We start from the raw sequence: 13,507 nt of genomic DNA on the forward strand, positions 1-13,507 counted from the left end.
ATCCCTTACCCAATATTTACCCCTGACTGATGCACCTAACCTACACTTCTCTGAACACTATGGGCAATTTAACATGGCCAATTCACCTAACCCTTTGGACATATGGGAGGAAACCAGGACACCTGGACGAAACCCCCACAGACACTGGGAAAATGTGCAAACTCCACACAGACAGTCGCCCATGACTGGAATCGAACCTTGGTCCCTAGTACTGTGAGGAAACAGTGCGAACGACTGAGCCACTGCGCCGCCCTTTATATATTTGACCAAGCTTTTTGTCATCCCTTCTAGTAACTCCCCTCTGCCTCTGAATCTATATCCTACCTCTGTTTGGAAAGTATGTAGCAGTTGTTTATATTAAAGATATTGTATAAATACAATTTGCTTTTCTTAAACCACCTCGGGTGAGTCCTGAACAGTAAATTGTTGTTGACTCTTAGAGATAAAAGCTGGGATGTGCATGACTATCTTAACAGTCTTTATGAAGAGCTGAAGTCTTGGCAAGACGTATACTGGCGTTTGTGGGGAACTATAAATTGGTTGCCTTGCACAAGATGCAAAAAAGTAAGTTTTGATTTTTACTTGCATGTTAGTGGCTGCAAATTTTAAGAAGTATACTTTAAAACGTTTTTTTATAAATGACTTGCAGTTGTGATTTATTTTTAACCTAATAATACAAGCTGAAGTTTAAACAAGTGATGCTATGGAATTAGTTCTGATCATCACACATTATGTAGGAAGGATGTAGTTGCACTAGAAGAGTTGCAAAGGCAATGGATGCTGCCTGGGATGGAGCATCTCAGCATTGAAGAGAGGCAAGATAAGCTCTGATTGCTTCCTGATTGCTGAGAGGAGAGAAGGTGGAGGGGGAGCCTGATAGAGATATATAAGATTGAGGAGCATGCACAGGGTGAATAGAAAGCAGCTGTTTCCCTTAGTCGAAGGAACAATAACAAGGGAGCATAATTATAAAGTGGAAGGTGGGAGTTTTAGTGGACATTTGAGTAAAAGTAGTTTTCACCCAGAGGGTATTGGGTATCTAGAATGCACTGCCTGGGAGCATAGTTGAGGCTGGAAACCTCACAACATTGAAAAAATATTTGAATGAGCACTTCGAGTTTCTTAACATTCAAGGCTATGAGCATAGTGCGAGAAAGTCTGACAATTAGAATATTTTTGGAAATTGATATATTTTTGGCATATTGATTGACTGAACAGCCTCTTCTGTACTATATGATTGCGTGACCTAATTCTTGGTCCCCTTTCTATTACTTACTCATACTGCCCTCAGTGACATCATTCAAAAACACTTCATTTTCCAGATGTCCTCTGATGACAGCCAACTTTACCTCACCACCACCTCTCTTAATCTATTGACTTTAAATTGTCAGAAATTTCCTCCAGTTAAATATTGAGAATACTGAATCCATTGTCTTCCAACCACAACATGAAATCAACTCCTCTGCTACAGTCTGCATTCCCTTTCCTGTCAACTATCTGAAGCTGATACAGAAGTTTGCAACTTTGATGCTATATCTGAATCCAAATTGTGTTTTAAACCACATTTGTGCATCACAAGACCTTGTTCTCTTAGCTGTGCAACAATGCCTGACATTGCCCTGTATCAGCTCCTCTACTGCTGAAACCCTCCAGTGGTGTCTTTGATTCTTTCGGACTTAAGTATTCTAATGCACTCCTGGCTGGCTTCCCACATTCTACCTTGTACCACGTACATGATCCATCAAATGTATATTCCTGAACATATGTTCAAATACAGGGACTGGTGCTTTGCAGAAGAAAACAGTGTGTCCAGGCAATGCAACTCTTTTGAATTAAACTGGAGCAGAGCCTGAATTTTAATAAAAATCAGCTAAGTCTCAATTTCAGAGTTCCATGAAGGGATTCTCTTGAGCAATTCTCTTGCTCAACTTGTGTACATATCCACCTCTGTGGCATTGCACTGTCACTATTGTGGGCTCAGCAGTAGTGAAAATACTCAAACCACAGGACCTTCAGGGATTTCTGCCACTAGCACTAAACTAAAAGCTCAACTCTGCAGCAAGTCAAATTTTGCCAGCCATAAATAACCTTTCACAGTACGTTGGAAATAGAAGCATACATTTTTATATGTGTTGCTACTTTATATCATCACCCGTCTGGCTGTCATTGTAATTGCAGTGATAAGAATTGAGCTACACAAGCTGTGCATCCTTAGAATCAGATCATGCTAGAATCCTGTTTAAGGAAGTCCTACTTTCTCCCTTCTGTCGAGCATAGTATAGTATCCTGTTGTTATTATTCAGTGTGGAAGCACTCCAAAGTTGGAAAGCCCTCAAACAGTTGAAAATGTTATTTTTTATTGAACAACAGGAAACACAAACACGAAAAAGAAACCCAAAAAACTGCCAAATAAAAGCAAAGTACTGCAGATGGGAAATGCTGAAATAAAAACTGAAAGTGTTGGAGAAACTCAGGAAATTTGGCAGCATCAGTGGAGAGAGAAACTATTATGGATCAGACCAGCTCTCTCCACAGATGATGTCCTCTCCTGCCCTACCCAATATAGTAAGGCGATAACCTAGACCCTAACTTTTACATCTGTTTAAAGGCAAGTGTGATGTTCTGTGTTCTAGATGTGATATGATTGATCCACCGTAAATTTTAATCAACACACACTTTATTCTTATCACACAATGAAAATATAAAAGAAAAATTGTCATAACTTTAACTCAATTGAAATACTAAACAAGATAACGTATTACTTGAGGTTTGTATAAAGATTTGTAGCTTGGGTGTCAGTTGTTGTGGATATGTTCACGAGCTGGGAATTTGGTTTGCAGACGTTTTGCCCCCTCTCTGACATCGTCAGTGCTGTGGGGCCTCCTGTGAAATGTTGCTGACCTGAGTCCGTTGGATTTTATTAGGTTTTGTTCCCACTGCTTCCTTTTGTTCGTTGCAGTGGTCAGTATGTTGGGTCTAGGTCAAATTCTGAGTCTGTGGATGAGTGCTAAGATTCTAGGAATTCTCTGCTTCTCCTCTGTTTGGCTTGCCCAATTATTGTTGTGTTGTCAGAGTCAAATTTGTGGTTCTTGTCATCTGTTTGTATAGCTACTAAAGATAGCTGGTTGTGGCATTTAGTGGCTGGTTGATGTAATAGGATAAGCCAAACAATGGACAATCAGAGAATTCCTAGAAACTTTGCACTCATCATTAAGCATGAATACATTTATATTCTTGTGCGATGGGATTTGAATAAGTAATACGAGCAGACGTAGACCATACAACTGATCAAATTTGCTCTGCTGTTCAGTGTAAATGTAGCTGAATTTGTAGTTTCAGCTCTACCTTTTAGCCCAATTCCAATATTTCTTGATTCACTGAGGGACCTAAAATTGGTCTGTCTCAGAGTTCAAAGTATTCAGTGATGGCACTTCTATAAACCCTGGGTAACAATGTCCAAAGATTCACATTCCTTTATGTGAAGAAGTTTCTTCTCATTCCAGTAGTAAACTATTGTTTCCTTATCTTGAGACTGCTTCCCTTTTTTCTAGATTCACCAGTCAGGGGCAGCAATGTTGTAGTCTGCAAAAGACCAGACAAATCCAACTAAACACTCCTTCAACCTACTTTTATTGTTAGCGAAAGCAGATTTTAAAATTTAATCTATTTTTCAAATCAACCTCTTCAGAGATTTTATTATATATTATAAATAAGGATGAGGTCCTGTTGAGTGATTGTAGAGAGCTAAGAAAAACATTAAAAACCAGGACCTCAACGTTGGTGATTTCTGGATTACTTCCAGTGTTGTGTGCTGTTAGGGGTAAGAACAGGAGGATATGCCAGATAAATGCATGACTGAAGAGTTCGGATTCGGATTCTTAGATCATTGAGATATTTTCTGGGGCAGAGGTGACCTGTTCAAGATGGACGGGTTGCACCTGAACTGGAGTGGGACCAATATCCTGGCAGGCATTTTTGCTAGTGCTATAAGGGTGGTGGTGGGGGGGTGGGGGGAAGGATCCTGAACAGCAAGGGGGCAAGTGCCAGGTTGGACGCAGATACAGTAATCAGAAATAGCAAGTTGAAGAGACAGGTCAGGCTGGAATATGACAGCGAGTGAGGAATATCTGTTGGATTAAATTGGATTAAATTGCATCTATTTCAATGCAAGAGGGCTGACAGGTAAGGCTGATGAACTCAGTGCGTGTGTAGGTATGTGAGACTGAGATATTATAGTCATTATAGAAACAAAGCTAAGGGAGGGACAGGACTGGCTGTTTAATGTGCCTGGATACAGGTACTTAGGTGGGACAGGTGGAGAAAAGAGAGGAGGGACAGTTGCAGTTTCGATTAAGGAGAGTATAACAGTAGTAGTCAGAGGTAAAACAACTGAGAAATCATCCTGTGAGGCTTTGTGGGTGGAACTAAGAAATAATAAGAGGATAGGCTCCCAAATAGTCAATGGGAATTAGAGAAACAAATATGCAGGGAGACTGGGGAGTAATAAGGTTGTCATAGTAGGGGATTTTAATTTTGGGACTGGGACTGCAATAGCATTAAGGGCTTAGATGGGGTGGAATTAGTTAAGTGTGTTCAGGAAAGTTTCCTCAAGTAGTATATAGAAGGTCCTCCTCAGGAAGGGGCAAAACTTGACCTAATCATAGAAAATAGGGCCGGACAAGTGACTGAGGTGACAGTGAGGAGCACTTTGGAATCAGTGACAATAGTTCTCTTAATTTTAAAATACTATTGGAGAGGGACAAAACTGGTTCACAGGTTCAAGTCCTAAATTGGGAGAAAAGGTGAATGTTGATGGAATTAGACAGGAGCTTGCAGAGATTGATTGAAGTGGTTTGTTTGCAGGCAAAGGGACGTCTGACAAGTAGAAGGCCTTTATAAGATAGCTAGAATTAACGGTTTTTATGTTCAGGAGAGGGTGAAGGACAATGTTGGCGGGGGAGGGAATCCTGAATGACAGGAGAATATGAGGCTTTGACCAGAAAAAATGGGTCCAGTAAAGGCAGTTGGAATTAAGGGAATCCCTGGAGGTATATAGGGGATATAGGAGTTTACTGAAGAAGGAAATCAGGAAGGTAAAAAGGGGACACAAGACAGCTTTGGCTGAGAAGATTAGGGGATGAATCCAATGAGATTCCTTAAGTATATTAAAAGGAAAAGAATTAATAAGAGTGAATAGAATCAAGGACAAAAGTGGGCCTGTATGTATGGAACCACAGGGGATGGGCTAGATCTTCAATGAATAGTTCTCCTCTGTGTTTACCATGAAGAAAGACATGAAAACTTGGTAATTTGGGGAAGTTAGTGGTGATATCTTGGGGAGAGATGTCTCATTTCACAGTAGAGGACGTGTTGTACATATTAGAATGTATGAAGGATCTCTTGGTCCTGACCAGATATATCCAAGAACCTTGCAAGAGGCTAGAGAAGAAATTATGGGGCCCCTGGCTGATGTAATGATGAGGTCTTGGAAGACTCACGTAGAGAATAGTGAATATTGTGCCCTTATTCAAGAAGTGCTGCAAAAATAAAACACTGTAGACCAGTAAGCCCAACATCTGTGGTAGGTACATTACTTGAAGAGATTCTGAGGGATAAGCTGTACATGCATTTGTAAAGACAGGGTTTGATTAGGAGTAGTCAGCATGGCTTTGTGCATGGGAGATCATGCCTCACAAATTTGTTAGCTTTTTTTTGATGAGGAGAACAGGGCATTAGACATAGTCTGTATGGATTTGAGTAAGGCCTTTGATAAGTTTTGACATGGTAGGGTGCCCTGTATGGTTAGATTACATGGAATGCAGAGAGAGCTGGCAAACTGTATACACAGTTGGCTTAATGGTAGGGAGCAGAGGGTTATAGTGAGAGGAAGCTTGTTGGACAGGAGGCCTGTGACTCGTGGTGTGCCTCGAGTCAGTGCTGGGCCCATTGCAATCGATATCATTGATTTGGATGAGAATGTACAAGGCATGATTTGTAAAGTTGCAGATAACACTAAAATAGGCAGTATCATAGTGACGAAGGTTATCAGAAATTGCAGCAGAATTTTGATCAGCTGGAGAAGTGGACAGAAAAATGGCATATGGAGTTTAATATAGACAAGTGTAAGGTCTTGCATTTTGGAAAGTCAAATCAAGGTAGGAGCTTCATGGTGAATGGTAGGGTTTTAAGGAATGTAGTGGAACAGAGGGACCTAGGAGTTCAGGTTCACAGTTCTCTAAAAGTGGAGTCATGGGTAGACAAGGCAGTGAAGAAGGCTTTTGGCACAGTGGCCTTCATCAGTCAGGGCATGGAGTATAGAAGCTGGGGAGTTATGTTGCAGTTATACAGGACATTGGTGAGGCTGCATTGTGGAGTATTGTATTCAGTTTAAATTCCAGAAAATATAGATATAATTGACTCAGCCTCAACATTTGCTTACACTTCCTGATTTATATTTAATTAGTCTTTTACTAAAACAAGTCTGTTTAATATATTAATTAATTCACTATGAAATTACAATTGAAGTAAATTAAAATGATGAGCGAATGTGTGAAACCAAAATAACCAATCTCCAAAGGTTATTTTTCAAATCCGTGTGATAGAAAAAATTAAAATTGATATTGCTATTGCTACCATTTCAATTTGTTTCAGGTTTTCCAATGCACTGAACTCTCCCACTGCCAGTATCACCCAGAACAAGTGATGTATCCTTCGATAAACAATCAGTTGACCACTCCAGGAATTGGATACTATCCTTGCTGTAAGCAGAAAGTCCTACGATTTGATCCTCTTCAAACAAATACTGTAAGTATGAAAAAAGTAGACAAAAAGTTAGATATATACTATTCATGCAATACTAGAAATATATTAAGCCGGAGATGTTCACAGCCCAGCAGGAGGTTAGATCGCCTGTGTTGGCAGCTGTAGTTCTAGTCTCCTTGTATTTAAACCTGTTTTCAATTTGTACTCCATCCTGTTTTTGCAAGAAATGTAGGATTAGAAATTGGTCTGTGGCAGTTCCATGGGTCACTATCTGCAACCTATTTGGACCTGTTTCCATGGAGAGAGAGGCTCATTTATTTAATTGTAATGTTGGTCTGAACGGGGCCTGTACTGCTAGCTGTCTGAGCACTCAACAAGGGCCAAGCAGCATAAGAACATAGCAATTGCTGCAGCTAGCTTGGCTCATTTTAAGGGTATTCTGTTTCTCTTAAAAGAGAACTGCATTTACTGAGCTGGGCCGCTGCTGGATGCTATTTCTGCAGTTCTAAGAAAGAAAAATGGAACGCTTGGGAAGAGAGAGGGCTTCCAGGTATATGAATGTGCTGCTGAAATCCTTAGACATTAGAATAGATTTGAGGAGGACACTATGGTTGTTTCTGCAGGATAAAGAGCTCTCGAGGACCACCCTCTGAAGGGGTTGGAACAGGTGGCCAGCTAGCTCCATTCTCAGTCTGGGGCCAAGAGTTTGTCATTCCACAAGATGTCTAACAACATTAATGGTCAAGGTCAGCACGTATGTCTCCACTTGACATCTCCTCTCACCACACCACCAGCATCTAAAGGTGATCAATACCCAACACTTATATCATTCACCCTTTAGCAGTCCTTGACACTCAGAACTCATGTTGAACATCCAGATACTTCATCTCACCCTTACACATTTCAATAAAGCCAGTATCAAACCAGCTATCACTGCTTCCATCCACCTCCAGCTATTCAATTGTGATAGCCATATCACCTGAATACAGTGCATCACAATTATTGACCTTCTGCCCTCTCTTGCAGGTGGCACACAAAGAAAGAGAGCAAAGCAGAGCCAGTGGGAGCCAAGAATGTTTCCACCTCCTGAGCTCTATGGAGGTAATGGTTTTCTGCATTATTAGTTTGGCTATGACAAACCCCATGGCATCTGATTTTGTTGAGAACATTCAAAATGGCGGTACCACTGTTGAACTCTCAGCTCACCCTCATCCTGCTATCTGGTATGATGAGTAAGCTGCAGGTGGTGTGACCATGGACCTTTGCCTCTCGCCTCACCCAACCTTTCTTTTCTGAATTCCTGCTTTCAAGCATTTAGTAGCTGCCACCTTTCAGCCACACCAGCACTCCCTGGAGGAGAAGAGAGAGCAACAGCATGCACAGCAGTTATGAAGAGGTTTCATCACTTGACCTGACGCAGATAGCGTTACAGTTGACATTAGAGGACTGCATCTTTCCACTAGTCCAACTACATAATGAGTCATAATATAAAATAAAAAATACTTTTTCTACTTATCAAGATGATCAATTAAATATTTTATGTAGCATTTTAAACAACAGGATCCATTAACCAGGTTTCTTAAACACACCAAAAGGATTATTATCAAAACCAATTACTACAACTTACACAGTGGTCATAAATATCCCCCATACATACGCACACAAACACACTCTGTCTCCCTTCAAGACAAGAGAAAATACTGATTTCTCTGAGAGATTTGGCTTTCTGAAAAGCCACTGGGTTAAGCTTGAAGGATGAAACATAGAATATTGCTAGGCAGATGTGGGTACTGCAGATGCAGGAAATTAGACTCAAGATTAGAGTGGTGCTGGAAAAGCATAGCAGGTCAGGCAACATCCGAAGAGCAGGAAAATTGACGTTTAGGGCAAAAGCCCTTCATCAGGAATGTCTGTTGCTTTGATTGATGTGTTCTAGTCAGTAAATATGGGCAGGAAATGCAAACACATTTCTACAAACATATTTTCTAAAGAATAAATAGATTTCACTGTGAACACATAAAAAAGATTTTGTTCTCAGAAATGAGAGATCAGTTAGCAAATCATTCTTAACAAGCTCCCCTTCAATTCTGCTTTTTCTCAGCAGGCCTCCATCCAATTTAGCTAGATTAAAGAAAAGCACATCTCCAAGCCTATTAGTGTTCCAAAAGAACCACAATAGGTGTCTACAGTGAAGCATACATTTAGCACCAGTTGCGTCATTTACAGAAGTCTTGTTTTTAAAAAACGGTTCCAGTGTTCACAGGGAAATTTCAATGACTTCTTTCAAAGAAACCATTGCAGGCATTTTCACAAAATCTGAAATAAGTCCCTCAAAATTTAATCTTCCGAGAAATATCAAACATGAAATGTCTTCATAATAGTAGCTACAAGCTCAGACACTGGTAGCACTGTGTATGTACCTTAGAGTCAAGCATAGAATTGGGGTCAGCAGATATTTTCTAGTCAGTAGGCTGTATATCTGGGGGAAAGACTAGTATATGTGGCAAAATGTGGTGCCAGAAAAACACAGCCAGTCAGACAGTATCTGAGGAGTACGTGAGTTGACGCTTTGAGTATAAACTCTTCATCAGAAATGTGAGGGGAAGCCCAAGGGGGCTGAGAGATAAATGGGGGGAGGATGGGACTGAGGGCAAGGTAGCTCGAACACAATAAGTAGATGGAGTGTAGGGGTGATGGTGATAGGTCAGAGCGGATAGGTGGGAAGGAAGATGGACAGTTCAAGAGGGCAGTGCCCAATTGGAGGGTTGGACCTGGGATAAGATGGGGGGAGGGAAGATGAGGAAACTGGTGAAATCGACATTGAGTCAAGGTTAGAGGGTCCCAAGGCAAAAGATGAGGCGTTCTTCCTCTTGTCAGGTGGCTAGGATTTGGCACTGGAGGGTGCCCAGGAATTGCATGTCTTTGGTCGAGGGGAAGGGGGAGTTGAAGTGGTTGGCCACAGGGTGGTGGAGTTGTTCGGTGCATGTGTACTAGAGATGTTCTCTGAAACGTTCTGTGACTTGGCATCCTGTCTCCCCAATGTAGAGGAGATCACATCAAGTGCAGCAGACACAGTTGATGAGGTGTTTGGATGTGCAGAAAAATCTCTGCCAAATGTGGAAGGATCCTTTGAGGCCTTCAATGGAGGTGAAGGGAGAGGTGTGGGCACAGGTTTTACACATCCTGGGGTGGCAAGGGAAGATGCTGGAAGTAGAGGGTGGGTTGGTGGGGGCACGTGGATCTAACGGGGGAGTTGCAGAGGGAATGGTCTCTGCCGAATGCTAAAAGGCATGGAGAGTCAAATGGTGGTGGGGTCCGACTGTTGGTGGCGGAAATGACAGAAGATGATGCGTTGTCTCTGGAGTTTGGATCAAGTAGATTGGATGGGGCGGTGTTTGTGCAGTGTGTCCAGGAAGCTTTTCTAACTCAGTATGTAGATTGTCCAACCAGAGGGGAGGCCATATTGGATTTGGTACTCGGTAATGAACCGGGACAAGTGATGGGCTTGTTAGTGGGTGAACATTTTGGTGATGGTGACCACAATTCTGTGACTTTCACCTTGGTTATGGAGAGAGATAGGTACGCACAACAGGGTAGATTTTACAATTGGGGGAAGGGAAATTACGATGCTGTAAGACAGGATTTGAGGAGCATACGTTGGGAGCATAGGCTGTCAGGGAAGGATGTGGTGGAAATGTGGAACTTTTTCAAGGAGCAGATACGACGTGTCCTTGATATGTATGTACCTATCAGGCAGGAAAGAAATGGTCGTGTGAGGGAGCCTTGGTTGACGAGGGAGGTTGAATGTCTAGTAAAGAGGAAGAAGGAGGCTTACATAAGGTTGAGGAAACAGGGTTCAGACAGAGCAGTGGAGGGATACAGGATAGCCAGAAGGGACCTGAAGAAAGGGATTAGGAGAGCTAAGAGAGGGCATGAAAAATCCTTGGCGGATAGGATCAAGGATAACCCCAAGGCATTTTATGCGTATGTGAGAAACATGAGAATGACAAGAACGAGGGTAGGTCCGATCAAGGACAGTAGTGGGAGATTGTATATTGAGTCGGAAGAGATAGGAGAGGTCTTGAATGAGTACTTTTCTTCAGTATTTACGAACGAGAGGGACCGTATTGTTGAAGAGGAGAGTGTGAAACGGACTGGTAAGCTAGAAGAGATACTTGTTAGGAAGGAAGATGTGTTGGACATTTTGAACAACTTGAGGATAGACAAGTCCCCCGGGCCTGACGGGATATATCCTAGGATTATGTGGGAAGCAAGAGAGGAAATTGCAGTACCATTGGCAATGATCTTTTCGTCTTCACTGTCAACGGGGGTGGTACCAGGGGACTGGAGAGTAGCGAATGTTGTGCCCCTGTTCAAAAAAGGGAATAGGGATAACCCCGGGAATTACAAGCCAGTTAGTCTTACTTCTGTGGTAGACAAAGTAATGGAAAGGGTACTGAGGGATAGGATTTACGAGTATCTGGAAAGACACTGCTTGATTAGGGACAGCCAGCACGGATTTGTGAAGGGTAGGTCTTGCCTTACAAGTCTTATTGAATTCTTATTGAATTCTTTGAGGAGGTGACCAAGCATGTGGATGAGGGTAGAGCAGTGGATGTAGTGTACATGGATTTTAGTAAGGCATTTGATAAGGTTCCCCATGGTAGGCTTATGCGGAAAGTCAGGAGGCATGGGATAGAGTGAAATTGGATAGAAAACTGGCTAACCGGTCAAAGTCAGAGAGTGGTGGTAGATGGTAAATATTCAGCCTGGAGCCCAGTTACAAGTGGAGTTCCGCAGGGATCAGTTCTGGGTCCTCTGCTGTTTGTAATTTTTATTAATGACTTGGATGAGGGAGTCGAAGGGTGGGTCAGTAAATTTGCAGATGATACGAAGATTGGTGGAGTTGTGGACAGTGAGGAGGGCTGTTGTCGGCTGCAAAGGGACTTAGATATGATGCAGAGCTGGGCTGAGGAGTGGCAGATGGAGTTCAACCCTGCCAAGTGTGAGGTTGTCCATTTTGGAAGAACAAATAAGAATGCGGAATACAGGGTTAACGGTAGAGTTCTTAGACCCCAAGATCCCTCTCTTCCTTCACCTGACTATGTACATAGATCTTTGAAAGTTGCCACTCAGGTGGATAGAGCTTGTAAGAAGGCCTATGGTGTATTAGCGTTCATTAGCAGAGGGATTGAATTCAAGAGTCGTGAAGTGATGTTGCAGCTGTACAGGACTTTGGTTAGGCCACATTTGGAGTACTGTGTGCAGTTCTGGTCGCCTCACTTTAGGAAAGATGTGGAAGCTTTGGAGAGGGTGCAGAGAAGATTTACCAGGATGTTGCCTGGAATGGAGAATAGGTCGTACGAGGATAGGTTGAGAGTTCTCGGCCTTTTCTCGTTGGAACGGCGAAGGATGAGGGGTGACTTGATAGAGGTTTATAAGATGATCAGAGGAATAGATAGAGTAGACAGTCAGAAACTTTTTCCCCGGGTACAACAGAGTGTTACAAGGGGACATGAATTTAAGGTGAAGGGTGGAAGGTATAGGGGAGATGTCGGGGTGGGTTCTTTACCCAGAGAGTGGTGGGGGCATGGAATGCGCTGCCTGTGGGAGTGGTAGAATCAGAATCATTGGCTACCTTTAAGCGGCAATTGGATAGGTACATGGATGGGTGCTTAATCTAGGATAGATGTTCGGCACAACATCGTGGGCCGAAGGGCCTGTTCTGTGCTGTATTGTCCTATGTTCTATGTTCTATGATGGGGTGAAAAGTGAGGAGCAGGGGGTTTCTACTCTTGTTGTGTTTGGAATGGTGGGGTTCAAGGATGGAGTGCAAGAAGTGGAGGAGATGCACTGAAGAACATTATTGATCACGTGGGAAGGGAAGTTGTAGTCCTTGAAGTAGGAAGCCATCTGTGATGTTCTGGAGTTGAATTGACTCTCCTGGGACCAGTTGTGGCAGAGACGGATGAATTGGTAGTAAGGGATGGCATTTTTACAGGAGGTAGGTGGGAGGAGGTGTAATCCAGGTAGCTGTGGGAGTCGGGTTTGAAGTAGATGTCCATGTTGAGTCAATCGCCAGAAATGGAGACGGAGAGGTCCAGGAACGGGAGGGTGGTGTCCAAGATGGTCCAGGTGAACTTGACGTCAGGGTGGAAGATGTTTGTGAAGTTGACAAACTGTTCAACCCATCGTGGGAGCACAAGGTGGCGTGATTACAGTCATCAATGTGGCGGAGGAAAAGGTGGAGAATGGTGCTGGCATGACTGCGGAAGATGGACTGTTCCTCATACCCAACGAAGAGGCAGGCATAGCTGGGGTCAATGAGGGTGCCCATGGCTACTCCTTTGGTGTGAAGGAAGTGGGAGGATTCGAAGGAGAAATTGTTGAGGGTGAGGACCACTTCAGGCAATCGGATGAGTGTGCTGGTGGTGGAAGTGTACTGATTGGGTTAGTGGGAGAGGAAGAAACTGAGGGTTTAGAGGCCTTCGTTATGGCAAATGCCGCAATATTGACAGTCTCAACCTGTCCAACTCTCTCCAATTCCTCTGCTCCAACCCCAACTTCACCATTAACCAGCTGACAAGGGGGAGCACAGTGGTAGTTTGGCACACTGACCTGTACACTGCTGAAACTAGGTGCCAACCCTGTAACACCTCCTGCCCCCTCGGCCACAACCTCACCTCCCCTCACCAAGCTATCATCTCACAGACCATCCTCAACACCTTCCACTCCATCCTCCACT

General features: G+C 43.0%; 1 protein-coding gene across 6 annotated transcripts in view; it reads left to right on the forward strand.

The window, feature by feature from the left end:
* The window catches only part of sanbr (SANT and BTB domain regulator of CSR), a 286,180-nt gene that overhangs the window by 181,209 nt on the left and 91,464 nt on the right, over positions 1 to 13,507 (forward strand). For all 6 annotated transcript variants that reach the window (XM_060830959.1, XM_060830958.1, XM_060830957.1 and 3 more), the window contains 2 exons: positions 441 to 564; positions 6,652 to 6,804. In XM_060830959.1, the coding sequence (XP_060686942.1) occupies positions 441 to 564; positions 6,652 to 6,804 (277 nt within the window). The remainder of the gene's footprint in view (positions 1 to 440; positions 565 to 6,651; positions 6,805 to 13,507) is intronic.

The sequence above is a fragment of the Hemiscyllium ocellatum genome, chromosome 10 (genome assembly GCF_020745735.1).
Source record: "Hemiscyllium ocellatum isolate sHemOce1 chromosome 10, sHemOce1.pat.X.cur, whole genome shotgun sequence".
Lineage (NCBI taxonomy): Eukaryota > Metazoa > Chordata > Chondrichthyes > Orectolobiformes > Hemiscylliidae > Hemiscyllium > Hemiscyllium ocellatum.